At 40.9% G+C, this 20805-nt stretch overlaps 1 protein-coding gene across 10 annotated transcripts in view; it reads left to right on the top strand.

Annotated features, from left to right (window-relative positions):
* LRRTM4 (leucine rich repeat transmembrane neuronal 4) overlaps nucleotides 1-20805 on the top strand; it is a 1004432-nt gene that overhangs the window by 607358 nt on the left and 376269 nt on the right. For 6 of the 10 annotated variants that reach the window (XM_043502943.1, XM_043502945.1, XM_038385135.2 and 3 more), the window contains 2 exons: nucleotides 12172-12372; nucleotides 14470-16016. In XM_043502943.1, the coding sequence (XP_043358878.1) occupies nucleotides 12369-12372; nucleotides 14470-16016 (1551 nt within the window). In that variant the 5' untranslated portion in view covers nucleotides 12172-12368. Of the gene's footprint in view, nucleotides 1-2055; nucleotides 3153-7724; nucleotides 7743-11085; nucleotides 11925-12171; nucleotides 12373-14469; nucleotides 16066-20805 lie in introns of those variants that run through there. The other 4 variants (XM_043502946.1, XM_043502947.1, XM_038385136.2 and 1 more) reach the window with 4 other exon arrangements.

Raw genomic sequence — 20805 nt, 5'->3', positions numbered from 1 at the left:
GACAGAGGTGGAAACATACATACTTCAGAATATCACTCAAGAATTTGATACTCTGGAATAGTTTTGAGACCGGAGCTAATTTAACAAGGGTGGCTTCTTGTGCAGGTTTCAATTTAATTTCTTTGGCTTCTAAATATGTTTTAATCATAGAAGATCAGGTTTGAAAGGGACCTCAGGAGGTCATCTAGTCCAACCCCCTGCTCAAAGCAGGACCAATCCCTAATTTTTGCCCCAGATCCCAAATGACCCCCTCAAGGATTGAACTCACAACCCTGGGTTTAGCAGGCCAATGCTCAAACCACTTAGCTATCCCTCCCCCAAAATCTCAGCTGCTTGTTTCCAGGCACAGTTTGGGTTGACCTGATTGCCTGCAGTTTTTAGAAAGGTATCAGAAGCATCTGTACTTATGTGGTTTGCAATTTTCCAACCCATTCCTCTCACGTTTCTGCTGACTTCATCAAGTCAGTCTCAAGCCAGCAACACTCTCCTGGTTGACGCTTCTGAGTGGATAACTTTCCTCAGAAATTTTACAGGGGAAAGGAGTGGGAAGGAGTAGGGAACAGAGCCCAGAGTGCCTCATGAACAATATGAGTATCAGTCTAAAAATAAGTCTGATGCCTAAATATCAGGTGATGGGCACATTCTAAATCCTGGCCAAGTTTTCTTTTTTTTTTTTTTTTTTTTTTTACTAAATTGGAGCCTGAAGGTAGGCTCAAGTGCCCACATTTAAGCACAGGTCAAAGAGAGCCATTTTAAAATCAGGCAAGTGTCTACTTAAAATTTTGGCTGCTATATCGAAATGAAGGAAAGAAGCAGAGATGGTTATTTCAAGGGACACCCATTCTTTTAGTCCCTTTTGTATTCTTAATAGTATTGTAATGCTTTAAGAAAAAATATATATAATGGGGAGCAATGGTTTAGTTTCACACTGACTTCCGTTCTAGTCAGGTCTTTTTATCATTCCTGTCACCGTGACGTCTGACACCCACAAAGACAAGATTGCAACAGGAGCTCAGGAGAGCAGCTTGGCAGATGTTTGCAAGTATTTTTGTTAGTTTCTTTTCCTGTAAAAATTGTTAAAGAAAACCAGGTTTTTCAATTTTGTCAAACATTTTCTGTGAACATTTTGGGGTTTTGTTGAAAGAGTAAAACCCCCAAACTGAAACTTGGTTTTTGGCTAACAAAAAGGTTTCCTTTTAAAAGTGGAAATAAATCGGGGTTGGCTGCTTGTTTTTATGTGTGTATAGGGTGTTTTACGAACACCTGAATATTTTTGTCCAAAGCAATTTGTTGCGGTGAAAATATTTTGTTCTGACAAAAATCTATTTGTCAATGAAGAACTTTTGTTGGAAAAAAAAAAGATCATCTCTGGTGCTGATTCATAGTTAACTAAAGGCTGATGGGAGCCTTTAGACCTTCCTTTCTAACTGATGAATGTGCATTTTTGCTACACCACAACAGCAGAGATTTTTTTTTAAATGTCTCCTGCCCAAAGGGTTGATAAGCTGATTCAGACTATCTGAACTGAGTTCACATGATTGTCACTTAGATTTGACTTGGCTGAGTTCTGGTGGCACAAACTAAATGTATGAAGGTTATACATGTGATATAGTATCTGAAGAACTTGGATTTTCATGTGTTAGGAAGAGAAATAGTGAGAAATTGAGGTGCTTATAATGAGATTCCAGAGAGCTCTGGCAAATGCAACTGAAAAAGAGGTTTTATAGCTTGGGTATATTTTGAGGATATTCTTTCAAGCAATACAGTATTTTTAGAAGCTGTGGGTGTATTCCAAGTAGGCTGCATTGACTCATAATCACATTGATATTGTTGGGGGTGGGGAAAGGGGGGTTGGTTAATTTCCCCTCTCCCGATTCAGTAAAGAAAAAAGTGCCTCTTCATGCCCCATTATATAGTTTTCAGTCAGAAAGATAGAGGAAGACATTGAGGGTCATAGTTTCCATAGGATCCAGTAAAATTGATCAAGGGTTTTTTTTTAATTAAAAGTTTTGTGCATCTAAAAATACTGGTTCATCTAAACCAAAACAGGTTCCAAACTGTGAAAACACTTAATTTTGACTTTTTAAAATGAAAAATGCATTTTTTTCTGATTTGGACCAACTTTTTGATTAAAAAATTTAAGCTAGTTAGATTGGGAGTGCGGGTGTTGACATCAAAAGAATTTGACCCAAACTGAAAAAATCTTTTTTTTGGTTTGTGGATATTTTTGAGATTTCTACTTTTCTTCCTAATGGGGGATGGGCGGAAAATGGACTTTTGAAAATATTCCAGGGTTGTGAAAACCCATTTCCCACCCAACTCTTCCCAGCAGTGTCCACAATAAGGACTGGAATTTCGGAAGAGTTCAGTTCCCATTGAGGCATCTAAGTAACAGCCAGATTTTGAAAGATGCTCAGAACCCAGATCATCGGAAAATGTTGCCACTCACTTTGACGTCTAAATGGTTGATTAGCCCTTTTGAAAATACAGCCCCAAATAAGGGGCATCTGAATGTTTGAAAACATGACTCTGAGCACTTTTGAAAATCCGGTTACAAGGGTTCAGTTAGGCTCCCTCACACGTGCTCTCTCTCACTTTCATACTGCCCCAGCCCATACTATCCTGTTGCATTTTGTGTACAGTAAGGCCTTCAGAAGCTTGACCATATATTTTTGTTTGTACCTAGGCAATATTTTTACTGCCCTTGAGGTGGAGAGGAATATACAGAAATATTAATAAAAGAAAAAGACCTTGTCTAGCTTCTGGGGCACAGATGCCATCAAACAAACTCATACCGCTATCCAGAGGAGGAGGGAGAGGAGGTCTGAAAACCCTTTTTATAAAAGATTAAATCATCATTCCAAAATGAGTCTCTAGTTTGGTGTTCACAGACAGTAGATCCTAAACTACAAAGCAATGCAAGAACTGACCAGAGTAGCTTTTTTTTTTTTTTTACACCGGAAAAATGTGACAGACTAGACAATGTGCCAGCTCAAATGTTTTAACTGACATGATTTTTAAATACAAATATGCCCTTAGTGTGGACAAGCAGAGTAATGCTCGCTGGTCTTGGTTAACCCAAGGAAGAGCATGGGCTTATCATGACCAGCCAATATGTTTTCAGCATGAATACCTGTTGCTGTCTACACTAGGTGCTAATATTTTTAACATTGTTTTGTTTGTAATGCATCAGTTAATACATTTTTAACATGACTTGTTTTCCCGTAGTAGATATGGCCAATAAGGATGACACCCAACCAAAGGCCCAACCAGGGTGTCAGAGCAATTGTATCACCCAGTGGTTCATAATGTCTGAATCTGTTGTCCTTTATGGCATGTTTCTAAGACGAGCTATATTCACATGCTTTTAAAGCCTGATCTAAAGTCCGCTGAAGTAAGTGGGAGTATTTTCACTGATATCACTGACTTCTGGATCAGACCATTTGTGCTCAGGGATTGATGTGAAGATGAAAGTGTGTGTGTGTGGTGAAATTTGGTTAAGGGGTGAGGATAGGCTGCTAGATTTGTGTCATGGTGGATTATGTTTTTGTAGCTACACTTGGGCTTCTTAAAATTTGTGTTAAAAGCAGCTAGAGCTGAGGTTAGGCATTTATAATTAATCAAATTAATTTATAAATTAAAAAAAAACAAATGTCTAAATAGGTAAGCAAAGTTTCAATTAAAAGCTGCAAATAAAAATGAAATAATAATAAAAATGAATTTTGGTGAATGTGACATTAACAGTGAAAGTTTTGGTTTGAAATAGGCTCAGAAGCAGCTAGAAACAAGAACCTCGCTAATGGTTTGACCGAGGGTGGAGCATTCAGGCACTAAAGGCTTAAGTGTTGGGTTCCTCTCCTAATCCAAACGTCAATTTAAATACCGCTTCCTCCATGCCACCCGCACCTGGTACTAGTATGATGACGGCCATCTTATCCAGCACATGTGGGACTGAACTCGGGACCTCCTGAGGTACAAGCATGAGCTGCTATGTGAGCTAAAGAGCCAAGACTCAGTAGCAGGAGGAGGCGGTAACAGATTCATATCCTCTCAATGGGCATAACATGGGAGGGAGCTGTAACACATCCTCACAGGTGGGTTACAGTAGCTCCAGACAATAAAGCAGACATGAAACATATGTTTGTGTTTGAGTCTGATCCTGTGTCCCTTGAAGACAATGGCATAGCTCTTATTGATTGAATGGTGCAGGGTTAGGCACTTAGGTCATACCTATGCGTATAGTCATTTCTGAGTTGTTGTTCAGATTGTACCACAGTGTGAAAATATCAAGTCGTGGGTTTGAGCCACAAAGTTCTGATCTAAACCAAACTTTTCCAAAATCTGCAGGGTGCTCATATTTGGTGTTCGAGGGCATTCTATTATAGAAATAGGGTGCATGGTGCACATGACAGTCATAAATAACTGCTCATTAAGGAGTGTAGTGAATGGATGAGGTAATGGTGGCTCATGATGGAGGCAAGTGAATTCCACCCATGCACTTGGAAAATAGATGAAATAGTATTTGATTGAATATGTGGGCTGAAAGAATAAACAGTAGCTTCCCAAGACCTCCTAGCCAGAGCTCTGACGCTCAAGCTGTTAAACATTGAGGGAAATGAACCACTGGAACAATTTACCTAAGGATGTGGTGGATTTTCCATCATTTGCCTTCTTTAAATCAAGACTGCATGTCTTTTTAAGACACCCAGTAACTCAAATGGAAGTTATGGGCTCAATGCAGAGATTTCTGGTGAGGTTCTTTGACAACTGTAATGCATGAGGTCAGAGTAGAGGATTATCATGGCCATTTCTGGGCTTAAAAATCTATGAATCTATTAAAGGAATCAGACAAGGATCTGGCCAAGGCCTTCATAGTTAGTCTATACATATTCTGTAAGTGCACATGATATCACTTATGTGAATGTAAAGACTGGTATACAGCCAGTTAATCTGGATATTTATTTGAACTGGTTGAAGTTTTTTGAATTTAGAATTTTTGATGAGATATGAAAATGAACGGGGAAAGTTTGTTGTGATTTTTTTCCCCCTTTCACTTGTCAACCAATAAATGGTTGGGATTTTTAAAAGCATGGAAGACAGTGAGATTCACAATTCCTACTGAACGTCAGTGGAAATCAGATGCCCAACTGTGCTTAAGTGCTTTGAAAAAAATCTCACCTGATGGAGTTATTTGAAATGTTTTGAATTTCCAAAAATCAGAACAAAAAAATCCAAAGCATTTTGATTCAGACATTTTTCCAACCAACTCTTTCTCACTTGTCCAGGTATTTTTAAAATCTGAATTCCATGAATTTTGCCAAATATAAACAGTGTCTCCAGCACTCAACTTTTAATTTGGAGTCTGAAACTATCTGGGATGAAATCCTGGCCTCATTGAAGCCAATGGGAAATTTTCCATTAAATGTATGTGGTCGTGATTTTGCCCTTTGTATTTTCTTTAGAGTCCCAGCTGCTGGTGTCTATGTGGCAATCTCAGCTTTATTATTTTTTTAAGCATAAATTCCTAGCTTTGTGGTTGTGGAGAAAAGCTTGACGAGGTGACTCAAGTGCACCTCAAAGGCTCAGAACCAGAAGGTAAATACAAGGAATCCAAAATGTATTATTTTTTCTTTTCAGTCTAGTGATTCTGAAACCAATCTCATGATTCTATTATTTTTTTTTTTTGTGGCCTGACTTGTGAGTTTTGAACACTGGGTATTGGCAATACTGTGCAAATGTTCTGTCTTTTGTAAAGGAGGTCAGGAACAGATAGAAGGTCCAGATACTTCATAAGCTTACTTATCTTTTGCTATTTACAATGTTGTTGTTGCTGTGTTGGTCCCAGGATATGAGTCACAAGGTGGGTAAGGTAATATATTTTATTGGACTATCTTCAGAAGAGCTCTTTTTACTCAAAAGCTTGCCTATTTCACTGGTCCAATAAGAGGTATTACCTTACCCACTTTGTCACTCTCATATCTCTTGCTATCTCAGGGGGAGTTATTTTCATCAGGCTCAATAAAAGCGAAGCAGGGAAGGACAGAATGGTGAAGGGATTGAAGCTGACTGAGTAAAAGAAAAAGACATTTGAGAGATATGGAGGTGTGTGGAGATGACATGATCTGAAAGATGAGCAGAGAACATGTTTTCTAAACATATGAACATGAGCAGAGAACCTGTGTTCTGAATGGACTGGGCAGGGATGGTAAGAGTGTCAGAGAAGAACCGCTCACAATAGTCAGATCAGAAGGATCTGACTAAGGCTATGTCATAGAATCGTAGAATATCAGGGTTGGAAGGGACCTCAGGAAGTCATCTAGTCCAACCCCCAGCTCAAAGCAGGACCAATCCCCAACTAAATCATCCCAGCCAGGGCTTTGTCAAGCCTGACCTTAAAAACTTCTAAGGAAGGAGATTCCACCACCTCCCTAGGTAACTTCACCGCCCTCCTAGTGAAAAAGTTTTTCCTAATATCCAACCTAAACCTCCCACTCTGCAACTTGAGACCATTACTCCTCATTCTGTCATCTGCTACCACTGAGAATAGTCTAGATCCATCCTCTTTGGAACCCCCTTTCAGGTAGTTGAAAGCAGCTATCAAATCCCCCCTCATTCTTCTCTTCCACAGACTAAACAATCCCAGTTCCCTCAGCCTCTCCTCATAAGTCATGTGTTTCAGTCCCCTAATCATTTTTGTTGCCCTCCACTGGACGTTTTCCAATACACTACACTACAGTCAGCATCGACTCTCTGAGAACGATCCACAGGTGGTTGATTTAGTGGGTCTAGTGAAAAGCCGCCAAATCGATAGCAGATCACTCTCCAGTTGACCTCTGTACTCTACCCGCCACAAGAAGAGGAAGGTAAGTCGATGGGAAAGTTTCTCCCGTTGACCCCCCGCAGTGTAGACCTGTACGGTAACTCGACCTAAGGTATCTTAACTCTAGTTATGTTATTCACGTAGCTGGAGTTGCCTAGCAAAAGTCGACTTCCCATAGTAGTGTAGATATAGCCTATGTCCTGGTCTGCACTAAAAAATAAGGTTGACTCAGCTATGTTGCTCAGGGGTGTGAAAAATCCACTGCAGGGCGTGTCTACACTGAAGTATTATGGTGCTCCTACAAGTGGTTTAAGTGTAAACAAAGCCAAAGAGTGTGAGTTGACACTTTTGGGGTAAAGTAATTGGATGTGTACCTAGAACAAGTCAGGAATATTTTGCCAAAACCGTTTTGTTTTATGGCTGACTCGAAAAAGTGTTGGTACAGGGGGTAAGGTTTTGAAATTGTCAAATTGTGCTGTTTCAACATGTTCTAAAGGAAAAGTTCTCTTTCTGGTCCACAATGACTTTTTGTTTTGAAATATAACCTAATTTATGCTAAAAAGAAATTAAAAACAAATAAAAAAGGTCAAAATCTAAATGAAATGTTTCAGTCAACCCAAACAGAACTGTTTTTCGATTTGTTGGTTTGCAAACATTTTTGAGATTTTAGCTTTTTGTTTCAATTCATGGTGGCAAACTTATTCAGAAATCTCAAAAATTCTTGTGGGACAGGAAAACCATTTTCCTGTCCCGATCTAGTTTTATCCTTGATGTCACTGTGAAGTTCCAAGTTACTGACAGTTGCAGTATAGTGATAGGTGTGGTGGTGTTGGTAGATTTGTGATGAAATTTCTCTCTCCTCCTATGCATGTTTTAAGGGTTATTAGTGTCTGTACAGCACTTTGAAGATGTAATGTGCCATGTAAGTGCAATATATTGTTTATTCTCTATTGTTTATTATTATCATTTCTTTATGAAATGAGATACTAACCATTAAGTTTAAAGGCTCAAGGCCAAACCTCCATGCGCCCTGACAGAATGACAAAAAACCCTAATCACAGCTATTATATTGATCAAAAGCTTAACTAAACAAATACAGAGTCATCAGTCTGGATGATAAAGAGTAGATTTCAGTGTAAACAGGCTCATGGGTTATTAGTATTGATAATTTCTGCAGATTTCTGGTAGCAGCAGGCAAGAAACCTTGCCATTTGGATTGGGATCAGCTGAGTACCTAAAACTTTATGTAAACTCTCTACCTTTTGGGTTTACTTAAATAGAATGGGAATAAAAAACAGACATTTTCATCTTTCTCATACAACTTGCTTCCTTTTGGGCTAGGCTTTAGGTCTAGTCAAAAATTGGGGTTCTGACTCAATTAAAATTTTTATGGGAAGAGTCTGCTTTCCTTGACATTTTTGGATATGATTTTTTTTTCATGGTCAGAAAACAGAAAATATTTAGTTTAGGCCAAAAATATTTTGTTTGTCAACTGAAAACTCTTTTGGTTTTGGCTGAATTCCCAAAGTTTTCGAGTTGGGGTTTTTCAAAGGAAATCTAAAATGTAAACAAAATTATTTTCATTTTTGTGGAACTTTTCAGTGGGGAAAAAAAATTCCAACCACCTCTATTGCGATATAGAATGTGTGACAGCTTCTGGGAGTTGGCTTCTGCTTTCATATGAAAGCGAGAAATACAGACATCAAGAAAAATGAAAACTATGGGGAAAGTTTCGTAGGCTTTTTAGCTTCGCCCCTCTATTCTCCCTTCTCCCTCCCCCTCCCCCCCAAACTAAAATTTAGATTGAGTTTTTGACAAACTATTAGATAGATTTTTCTTAAATAATTGTATGTACCAAACCCCAGTGCCAAAGGCTGTGTCCTTGTCTATATTAGAAATTTTTATCATGCTTAAAAATGACCTTTAACCGTGAAGTTAGCTAACATGATGCTGACCATGACTTTGTTGTGTGTGTAGACATGGACAAATTGTCTCTAGCATCATGTCACCTGTTATGGTTCAACCATTAATCCAGTAGGATGGGTCCCAGCATCAGATTAGCTTACTTGATTGTTAAAAATCAAACATAGTAACATTTGCTAATACAGCTTCATCTGAGGTCGGAGCCTGAAAGGAGATTTGTAAATCGCCTCATGTCTTTATTCCAGGCCCGAATTAAAACCTGGATCAAAACTCCCCTGAACTTTGAGATGTTGGGTCTGGATAAGAAACTTATTTGCGCCCATCTCTAGTTCTTACTGGAGCTGTTTCCCCATCCCTAGTTACTGAGGGCCAAATATCTTTAATTAGGTTTAGATCCTGCACTTGATTTTGTGTGAAGTGGGGAGATGGGGTCGGAAGAGGGAGACAGACACCCCTCTTGACTTCATCTGGAGTTGATTGCAGGATCGGAACCTCAGTTTTTACTCAGGCAAAATTCCCCTTGGAGCCAGTAGTCAAACTGGAATAAAAGAGCTCAGGGTTTGAATGATACCAGATTTTATTATTGTTGATAGTATTGGAATTGCTAATGGCAGCATCCAGAGACTCCAGGGAAGATCAGGGCTCCATTGCGCTGGGTGCTGTGCAGACACGTAGGCCAGTATTTTCAGAAGACTTCAGTATCTATAACTGAGGACAGATTTTTTTTCTAAAGAGCTTGCTTCCCTTTCAGGTTCATATATAAGTGGCCAGATTATTCAGAAAGGTCTGCAGGTTGGGCGCTGAGCTCTTTTGAAAACCTGTCTGCAAGAGGTCACAAGAGGGGACACCGGGCACTGAGCACTTGGGAAAATCTGTGTTTTATGTAGGTTTCTAAATAGGACCTGAGTTCCTTAGAAAATCTGACCCATAGCATGAGTTTGTCTGTTACAGGCTGACACTGGTCCTTAAGAGGAAAGAGGCCAGTGCACCTGCAACTGTTCCGTTGGCCTGAGAGGGGGGAGGGATAGCTCAGTGGTTTAAGCACTGGCCTGCTAAACCCAGGGTTGGGAGTTTAATCCTTGAGGGGGCCATTTAGGGATCTGGGGCAAAAATTGGGGATTGGTCCTGCTTTGAGCAGGGGGTTGGACTAGATGACCTCCTGAGGTCCCTTCCAACTCTGATATTCTGTGACCTCCAGTTAGGTTTAAGTGAAGGCACTTGGTGGGCCTGAGAAGGGGAAGAGCCTGACGACCGAGTGGGTCAGTCCAGGAGGTTGGCAGGTGAGAGATGTGGGAGATAAGGAGATTGAAGGGAGGTCTCTGGGGAAAGCTGGAGAGAGCAGGAAGATAGAGAGGAATTATCAGGAAGACGGTGGACGGCTAGGCTGCTGGCCATCCTCAGCCAGGGAGCCCGTGCCAGGAGGTTGAAAAGGTCTGGGGGCTAGGAAGCCTGTGGACGGCTAGCCTGCTGACCTTCCTGAGCCAAAGAACCCAAAACAAGAGGGTTGGTGCTGGAGGGCTAGGACTCCCAGGCAAGGAGTAACACTAAGGGAATCGCCCTCACAGCTGTCCTGAGTGGGGAGGGGCTGCAGAAATCTGAGCCCAGAACAAGGGGTTTGTCTTGGAGGGGATTCCCTGAGCAGGGGTAGGACTCACAGGCAGGGAGGTCTGGGGCAGTGGAATGCTATGAGGTGTTTTGTCATGGGAGACCTGACTTGGGGCTGCTGCTGCTGGGGAAGAGTCATGAGAAAGAAGCGAACCTGGGAGCTCTCAGGAGGTAGCCTGGAAAGTGGAGGCCTAGAACAAGGGCAGATCCTGGGAAGAGACTGGAGATGCACTCTCAGGAGGATGAGCTGGAAATAACGACCCGGGAGGGGGCATGGAAAACTGCTGTGAACATGTCGTATTTTGGGAGGGATGGTTTTATCAGGAGGGTTCTGTGGACTACTGAACATGTACAGCAAGACATTATGTCCAGAGATGGGTTTTGTATCAGACACTGAGAAACTGTGATCCTTTCATGTGCGGAAGAAAGGGGAAACGGAAGCAGTCACCCTCGTGCTGTGGCATAGGAGGGCACCCCAAGTGGCGGCCGCCCTATGACTCTGTCCCTCCCCTTACATGGAAGGTGTACGAGGCCCTAAGTAGACATGATACACAAAGGGTGGGAGGGGAACCATAGTCACAGAAGTGACGTGCCCAAGGTCACACAGCAGGTCAGTGGCAGAGATGAGAGTAGGAACCAGGTCTCCTGCATCCTGGTCCAGTGCCCTATCTGCTGCACCACACTTCTTTTGAATCTGAAAAAGGTATGGGAATGGGGGATAAAGTATAAATAACTATGCATCTCCATCCCTGCATTGGATATTGAACTTTGTATTTTTCTGACAAAAAGCAATTAACCTAGTTAAGGGGGCGGGGGGAGAACACATTTTCAATATATTTACATTGTAATGTGGCACTTTAAATTAAATTCCTTTTATGAGGATGATTGATTTGTATATTTCACAGCCCCTGCCTGGCCCCTTTAAAATCACTTTCATTTTAAATCTCCAAGTATCCCCTCCTCTCCCCTCCCCCACTCCTCTTCTCCTGCGGAATAAAGAAAATAGAACAATTTATAATTTGCACAAGAAAATTTTTCAGGTTAGAAGGATTTTTTTAGAGCATGCAGCTTGCTAAATATGCAGGAAACAGGTGTTTTATTTAGTCTTTTACAGTCACTGCAAGAAAACCATGGCATAAACATTTAATAATCTAGGCAGGGAGATGGGGTAGGGGGCGGGATGGGGGAGAAGCAATCTGTGTCTTTAATTTTCTTTTCTGAAAGGGGAAAGTCTGCATAGCAATGACAGGATCACTTGTTCATGCCTTTAATGTGCGATCTGTTTTCTCCAGTGGAGGGCACTCAGTGTATCGCAAACTAGAACGTTAGCACCAACAAGCTCCAGAGCATCATCACTCTCTGGAAAGCCTTCTGAATTAGACAAGAGCTGCCTCTCAGCACAGCTACAAAACACTTTAAACCTGACCAGCTAAATGGATAAACCTATCCTGCATAGCTTTTAAACTGGGCTCGTCTTATACAGCGCAGGAGGCCTGTCTGATTCAAGAACTGGAGAGCTGAAAGATGGATTGCTGTGTCTGGGAATGGCAAAAGGCAGCAGAATAAGGGATGCTAGGTACCGGGGAAGATTTTCTTATTTCTCCCAGAGAAGTTGGCTTACCTTCATAGTGTGCTATTGCTTTTACGTGCAGATTGATAGTTAATGCTATTGGTCCTCTAAGGACTTACACAATGGCTCAGAGAGCTTAGGGTCCCCCCACATCTCCTCTGTACCCCCATCCCTGGTTCTGTCTTCCCCACCCCCATCCCCTTCCCCATCCCTTCCATTCCACATCTCCAAAATTCTTGCTTGTCCTCTCTAGGGAACTTTGTGTGGGTTACTGGCATGCACGCCGGATGGTGGTGAAGTGACTGGCAGCTGTGCTGTGACATGAAGGTTGCAATGGTTTAAAGAAAGGAGACCAATTTAAAAAAAAAAAAACACAAAAGCCAGAGTGAGACAGAGAGGAGAAAACAGCTGGAGGAAGAAAAAGGGGAAACAGTTGTGGATGACAAAAGGATGGGTAAGTGAACTTTTGCTGTATTCTTCTTAGCCCAGTTGCAACTGTACAGTATATTTTTCAGTCAGATTATTTGCTGTTCAAGAGGGAGAACAATCTAAACAGCAGCAGTGCATTTCTTTGCCAGGTGACTCACTGTACTTGCTATTATATTTTTAGATCATGTTTCCCCCTTCTTTCCTCCTGCAGTCTTTTTATATGTAATTAATTAAATGCATGCAGTGAGTTAAGGACTGTACAAAGTACATTCACAATCTATACAACCCACCCACACACATCTGCATACATAGATTAATACACACACACACATATATATCCATGAGAGATACACAGAGGATTTCTTCTGGATTTATATTCATATTAAATAAGCCTGTAGATCTCTTATGCAGGCTGCCAAGAAGGATGTTTAACACTTTGCAGCTTGTGAGGAGAGTGTGTGTGTGTGTGGGAGGGGGCGGGGGCGGGAGGGGAATGGATTTTGTTGTATAGGTGGTTTTGAAAGGGCTCACTGGATATCTGAAAAGATACCCCTAACGTAGCTGCTAGATTTCCAGCAGTCATTTGCCAGTCTTATTTTTTCAAGTGTGACAGGTTTATCTCCCCCACCCTCACTCCAGTCTATAATAGCTCAAACATATTTCTGGGCTGCTGTTGGCACATAAGCAATAGTGAAAGATCAGGCTTTAAATTAAGAACCTAGCCATTAAAGTGAAAGGCAGAGACACATAGTCAGGGGCTTTTTGGATTAAGAATTCTTGCACTGATTGCCTCTCGGTTTAAAATTGGACCATAAAAGCAAATAACTGCAGCACAGTATTTGAGTGTGTGTGTGAGACATGCACACAAATCAGAAAGCAACTATTTATAAAGGAGATAAATTCTTCTGATGGAAGAAAGCAGCCTAATTGTGAGTAAGATTACAACTCTGGGGAGAGCCAGTGGTCCCAAAATTATTACAGCCTTTGAGAAAGTGTGCACGCCTGTGTGTGTGTGTGTTGGATTTTCTGAGACGTCTGCTCATGATTATTCAGAGAATGTAGAAAATGTGACTATGCTCACATAACAGCATTAATACCAAATAACCAATCTGATATCTGAAGTGCAAAATATTAAAATCCAGCAGCAGTGAGGTGAGGGATTCAGATTCAAATTTCACTCTTTAAACTTCGTAGTTTTTGCTGCTCTTAAGGCAACATTCCTATATAAGTGTGTGTATATATATGTACCTACAGTGTATACAATATATACATATATAGTGTTATCAATTTATAGATATTTATTCACGCGTCACTTATATCTATGCACGTGTATATATATATTTTAATCATGATCATTTTATTATGAAATATGAATGTTAATGTAACTATCGGCATGATATCTGGGTCCGGTACAAATGTTATATGATATAGATACACATCTATGTTTGTGTGACGTGTGCATGTATGGAAATGAGAAGTCACTGAAATGCAGTCTTAGAAGTATTATTCAGAACGCTGTTTGGTAACGCTTACATCTAATGTTCCATTATGCAATAAAGAGACATTATAAAGGCAAGGGACAAAGTTTATTATATATTGATTCACTTGCGGTAGCTCTTATTTTATATGAATTGTTTGGGATTGGACTATGAAAGATTTACCTGTGGTTACGTTTATTAAGGACCATTTTACTTGTTGAACTACCAGAAGCTGTCTCTCATTTCCTTTTCCAATAGTACTGTACAGTGAATTCAGCACAGTGACTTGACAAATATGTGTATTGCTAAAGCCTCAGCTTCTAATGATAAGGGTATACCAGCTACGAAGAGTGCAGGAGAACAAGTGACTAGGAAATGGGTTCCCAGTCATCCTAAGGGGTCATAAATCACACAAAAGTAATTGAATAACAAGAGTGGTGGGGGTGTGAGGGAAGGTAGGATAGGAACTCAAAAAAAACCAGACAGACATACAGTGAACATTGCAAGAAAGGAGCCAAACAGGTTGTCTTCAAATCAACTGTACCACTAATGCCTTAACAGAAACCCCATTGATGTTAGTAATCTGCCGATGGTTTATTTTAATAGCTTTACACTGGACATTTGTCTTCTTTTTAATATTGTAGGTTTCCATTTAATTAAGCAGCTGAGAGACATGAGTGTGGTGTTAGTGCTACTGCCTACGGTGCTGTTTCTTACGCTCGCAGGGGCTCAGCGAGCTTGCCCCAAGAACTGCAGATGTGATGGCAAAATTGTGTACTGTGAATCGCATGCGTTCAGAGATATCCCTCAGAATATTTCTGGAGGGTCTCAAGGCTTATCGCTACGGTACAACAGCATCCAGAAGCTTAAATCAAATCAGTTTGCAGGCCTGAATCAGCTCATATGGCTTTATCTTGATCATAATTACATCAGCTCCGTGGATGAGGATGCGTTTCAGGGGATCCGTCGGCTGAAGGAATTAATTCTGAGCTCCAACAAAATTACCCATCTGCACAACAAAACATTTCACCCAGTCCCCAATCTCCGCAATCTGGACCTTTCTTACAACAAGTTACAGGTGTTGCAATCTGAGCAATTTAAGGGCCTTCGCAAACTCTTGATCTTGCACTTGCGGTCGAACTCGTTGAAAACTGTGCCAATCAGAGTTTTTCAAGACTGCCGAAATCTCGATTTTCTGGATTTGGGCTACAACCGTCTGCGGAGTTTATCCCGTAATGCTTTCGCTGGCCTCTTGAAGCTCACAGAGCTCCACTTGGAGCACAATCAGTTTTCGAAGATCAACTTTGCCCACTTTCCACGTCTTTTCAACCTCCGCTCCATTTATTTGCAATGGAATAGGATCCGGTCTCTTAACCAAGGGCTAACATGGACTTGGAGTTCCTTGCACAACTTGGATTTATCGGGGAATGACATCACTGGGATAGAACCTGGGACCTTCAAATGCCTGCCCAACTTGCAAAAGCTGAACTTGGATTCCAACAAACTCACCAACATCTCTCAGGAGACTGTCAATGCGTGGATCTCGCTAATATCCATCACTCTGTCCGGAAATATGTGGGAATGTACTCGAAGCATTTGCCCTCTTGTTACTTGGCTTAAGAATTTCAAGGGAAATAAAGAAAGCACTATGATATGCGCGGGCCCTAAGCAAATCCAGGGTGAAAAGGTGGGCGATGCTGTGGAAACATATAATATCTGTGCCGAAATCCAGGTTGTGGTCACTGAAAGATCATACCAGCCACCTAAAACTCCCCAGAGACCTCTCTTTATCCCCAAACCTACCATTTCCAAACTGGAAAATAATCAAATGACCTCTGTGATACCCACTCCTTCTCCAGACTTACCTACACCTGGAGCAGAACCAGAATACGAGCATGTTTCCTTTCATAAAATCATTGCTGGGAGTGTCGCCCTCTTTCTTTCAGTGGCTATGATTTTGTTGGTTATCTACGTGTCTTGGAAGCGGTACCCAGCCAGCATGAAACAACTGCAGCAACACTCTCTCATAAAGAAGCGCAGGAAAAAGGCCAGAGAGTCCGAAAGGCAAATGAACTCCCCTTTACAGGAGTATTACGTGGACTACAAGCCGACAAACTCTGAAACCATGGATGTATCTGTTAATGGATCTGGGCCCTGCACATATACCATCTCTGGCTCCAGGGAATGTGAGGTATGAACCATGATCCTCCTAAAACCATTTCAGCTGCTGAGAAGGAGAGGTAAATGTTTGAAGCTCTTGAGGTGTTTCTAATCACTAGAAAGATTAATGAGCCTTTTTGCTTTTGGGTTTGCTCAGTGTGAAAGGTTATTTAATTAAATTACAACAATCAGGGAAGTGATGGCTATTTTCAACAGTTAAAACTTGAGAGAAGTTCATTCAAGGATGAGATTAAGTTGGAATAAACAGCCATGTTAAAGGCATATGAGGCCTGATTCTCCTCTTGCATGTACCCTTTTTACACTGGTGTAACTCTCTTGGCTTTACGAGAGTCACTCCCCAGTTGGAGGGGATTAAGGCCTCTGCTATTTAAGAGAGTGCAGATAGACTAGTAGTATTAAACAAGTGTTTATATCAGAGTTTATGCCAGATCACATCACAAAAATGGACTCATAAAGATTATACTGTTTAAACTTGTTACTAGCATTTCCACATTTGGTCCCTGATTCGGCAAACCACATAAGCACAATGGCAACATTATAGTTAAGCACTGCTTAACTGCTTTGCTGAATAATGATGGATTTAAGCACTTGTTTATGTGCTTTGCTGAACTGGGGTCGTGAAGAAGACCCAAGTCAAAAGATACTTTTGCAAGTGCCTGATATTTTTGCCATAAACTTTCAGTGGATACGCCTCAATTGCGGTCAAGAGAGTTGTACCCTCTTACGCCATGTGTCACTTCGGTTCTGAGTGTTTGGTAGATACAGGCAGGAATAGCCATCATTGTCTGTGTCCCAGGTTCTTTAACTTTGTCAGCTTAAAGTTGAGCTGTCAGACATTTTCTGTAATTATTCGAACGTGGATAAATAGAAAGGGGGGTTGCTTTTGATCACCACGGCTCATTTATACACAGTAAAAAGGATTTCTGCATTTACAGTGTGTCCTATTAGCAACTAATACTTGGTAACTTAATGTTGTGTGCGCTCTACTGGTGTTAAAACAGTGGTGGACCATTGTTGTTATGGACACCCTAACAGGAAACGTTAAGTTTGTATTGTGCCTGATTCACATCCCTCATATTTCCACTGACGTCAGTGGGTCAGGTTGAAATCAGAAGAGAGTTTGGCCAGTCTCTTTGAAAACCAGGCATGTTTAAAGATTAAGGCCAAGTATTTTTTTAAAGTCGATAGTGATTTTGGTGACCAACTGGAGATACTTTCCAAGGGCCTGATTTTTAGAGGCTAGTTATTCCACACTTTCTGAAAATAGTGCCCCTTTATGGTGTCTCAAGTTGGGCATCCAAAATCACCACTTGCTTTTGGAACATGTTGGACTAAAAGAGGCTGATGAGAAAAAGTGAAAGGCTGTGATTCGTGGTTATTTTTCTTAGAGCAACATCCCTGTTGAAAATGAATGACCCGTTCTATCCATCATTGCCATCAAAACTAATTGAGAAAGAAGGTGCAAATTCTGCTGCCAGCAACACCGGTGGAAAACAATTTAAGTCAATGGAATTACTCTGGGTTTGCACTGGGGGCACTGGGAGTGCAGTTTGACTCACAAGGTCTAATTCTCTTCTCACGGAGGTTTTATACCTGTGTAGTTCCATTAACTTCAGTGATCCTTTTTATTTACACCAGAGTAACTCAGAGGAGAATTAGGTCACTCTAATGCATGATTCAAAGCCTATTGAAATCAAAGGAACTACTATAATGGCATTAGTGCATAGAAGATGCTATATATATATTAGGTTTGAAAATAAATTACACTGGTGAAATCATGGCATCCAAATTGAAAGGTGTGGGTCTTCTCTGGGCAATAAACACAGTGTTTATATGGCATAATTTCTTCATGCTGCAGTTGATCTTAATGCAAAATTAACGGCTGAGTCAGGTCATGGTGAGGCTGCTATAAACCAAACAGAGGTCACCTGCTTGCAATACAATGTTTTAGTATCTGTTTGATACAACAGATTGCTTTGCTAAACAAAATCATTTAAGCAAGATTTTCAAACCATTTGCCTTGCCAGTGTTTGTTATAAAAGATGGCAAAGGCAACATAACTTTTGACAACACATTTTCAAATCTTATCCTGCAGTTAGAAGGCTTTGATAACTGAATGTTCATAGTCAAACTATAGACATTCAGAGGCATAGAAGCAGTGATGACATTTAATTGGAACATTTGCACTCCCTTTAAATGCAGTCTCATGTAGTGAGCTAGATTTTCAGCTGCTGAAAGTCAATGTAGCTCCAGCTTTAGCCAGTGTTTCTTGCTTAGTTGGGTGAGTGATATTTTTTACCACTAAATAACAATCCAGTCTTGAAGAATATTGAAGAGGAGAATCCAGGGTCAGTTTGGTAGAGGAACTATCTACAGGCCAGATCCTAGCTGATGTAAATTGGTGTGGTTCCATTAACTTCAGTGGAGCTAGGCTGAAAATCTTGCCCTACGTTCATGATGAGACTTGTTATTTCAGCCAAGGTTGACCGCAATTAATCACATGGGTCATGATCTTCCAAAGACACTAATAACCTTTGTTCATGTTAACGGTCCTATTCTCAATCTCTCCTTAAAGTTCACCTGTGCTGTGATGCTAACAACACAATAGACAATGGCTGGGCAACTGGTGTGTGGCAGCCACTGCTTTTCCTGCTACTCACTAATATCTTGCTGTTGTCATGGGCTCCATCTCTCTGTTTCTTACATCTCTTCTTGTAGCTAATGTCTCTAGTTTTATACTTGGATTGTAAGTGGCTTGGGGCAGGGGCTGCCTTTTTGTTATTGCCTATATAACGCCTAGTGCCCTGGAGCACCATTCTCTGACTTCAGGTGCTACTGCAATGCAAATATTAAATAATAATTTTCTTCAGTGCGTCTACTCATGTGAGTAAAGTTAAGCATGTGCATGTTGGCAAGGTTCAGGCTATAGACTGTGTATTCTATGGGCCTGATAATCAGCTGGTGTTAATCAGTGAATCTACATTGAAATCCATGAAGCTACTTCAGTTTACAGTTGCTGGGAATTTGGCCCTGTATTTGCACAATGACTTATTGAACACTAGCTGTTTCAGTGCAGAAGTCTCAGGGACACATTAAAGCACCTGATCATTGAAGACACATGTAGCCTCAATAAGCCCTTCCTTGACTTGGATTTAACATTCTTCGTCTCCATAGCTACCAAGTTCCATTTGTAAAAGAGTAGATATGCACCATGCAGTACTTATAAATTGGAAATAAAAATCATAGTATCTTAAGCAATAAAAGGTTTCATAATTGGGGGGAAATGGGAATGGAATATATTATTAATAATTAAATACTCAGGCAGATATACTTCTGAAAGGACTCATATTTTGTAAGGGAGAGAGAGTCATAACTCAGGGCTATCAATTCCCACAGGTCTGACTGGCTCATTCCTTGTGCCCAAGCTCAGCTTTTGCAAAGAAGAAAGATTTAGAGGGAAAAGAAGGTCAAGTTCTCATAATAAAGTGCTAATATTTTTAAGGACACATTGAAGTTACTCAACGTTTTTTTATTGATTTTACTATTTTTTCCCTTTAAATCTTTGTCTGCCTCCAAAAACCCTTAAAAGCAAAAGCAACCGTCTCTGCACTTGAAAAATGTGTGTGCTGCAGGAAGGAAATGATGAATTAATGACCTCGTTGCATTATAACCTGGGAAATGTGCTGGCATGTTCTAACACTGGGAGTTAGAAGATGATTTCCAAGCCTGGGCTAGGGCTGTATAGGCTCTGTCAGGTCACCTATTGCTTTTGCTGTACGGATCCCATAATTAGATGTACCCAGCTAAACTACAGGTTTCAGAGTAGCAGCCGTGTTAGTCTGTATTCGCAAAAAAGAAAAGGAGTGCTTGTGGCACCTTAGAGACTAACAAATTTATTTGAGCATAAGCTTTTATGAGCTACAGCTCACTTCATCGGATGCATCTCACTAAATGTATCATGATGTAACGGATGCATCGGATGTAGCTCACGAAAGCTTACGCTCAAATAAATTTGTTGGTCTCTAAGGTGCCACAAGTACTCCTTTTCTTTTTAGCTAAACTACAGATACAGATGCCATATTTGCTCATACATAACTGGCACTGACACAAGGCACCTGGGTACTCATTTAGGCCCTAAGTAGCAGAGCAATTAAGCAGATCAGGAGATGCATTGACTCCAGCTGGACTATTCACACCCTTAAAGCAGCTCATGTTCTTAAGTGGTCTACGGAATCAGGACCGTATCCTGTAAATAGGGGAGTAAATTGCTTGCCCACATTTTCAAAATGGCCTTTTTTTTGTTTAAGTGAAACAAGGAGAATTTTACTTCCAGTTTTACAAATATAGAGCCAAATTCAAACCTGTTATAAATGGGTGAAACTCCACCGGGATCAATGGTATATAATTGGTTACACCTGGCCCAAAGTGTTCCACTTGGCTATCTGGCAAGGCTTATGATTTTGCTCCTACCACTCTGTTAGCAGACTGCAGCTAGCTTCCTTTGGCATTTGCGTTGAACACCTGTGTGTGCACATACTTCATCTCTCTCATTTGTACACTACTGTTCACACCTCTACAGTGAAAAGGCAATTTTATCAGCCAAACTGTATTATGATGCACATAACATGTCCCATGCAAATACACGTTGAGATGGAACCCTGCTACAAAAAACAAAACAAAAAACCCACTTCTAGCAGAAGTTTCTTCACCTACTACTGCTCACCCCCATGCAGGTACTTAACACAAGGTCTATGCGCTAGTTAAGTTCCATTTTAGCCCTGGAAATAGGCCAGCTATTG

The sequence above is a fragment of the Dermochelys coriacea genome, chromosome 26 (genome assembly GCF_009764565.3).
Source record: "Dermochelys coriacea isolate rDerCor1 chromosome 26, rDerCor1.pri.v4, whole genome shotgun sequence".
NCBI lineage: Eukaryota > Metazoa > Chordata > Testudines > Dermochelyidae > Dermochelys > Dermochelys coriacea.
This window is presented reverse-complemented; position numbering and strand designations above follow the sequence as displayed.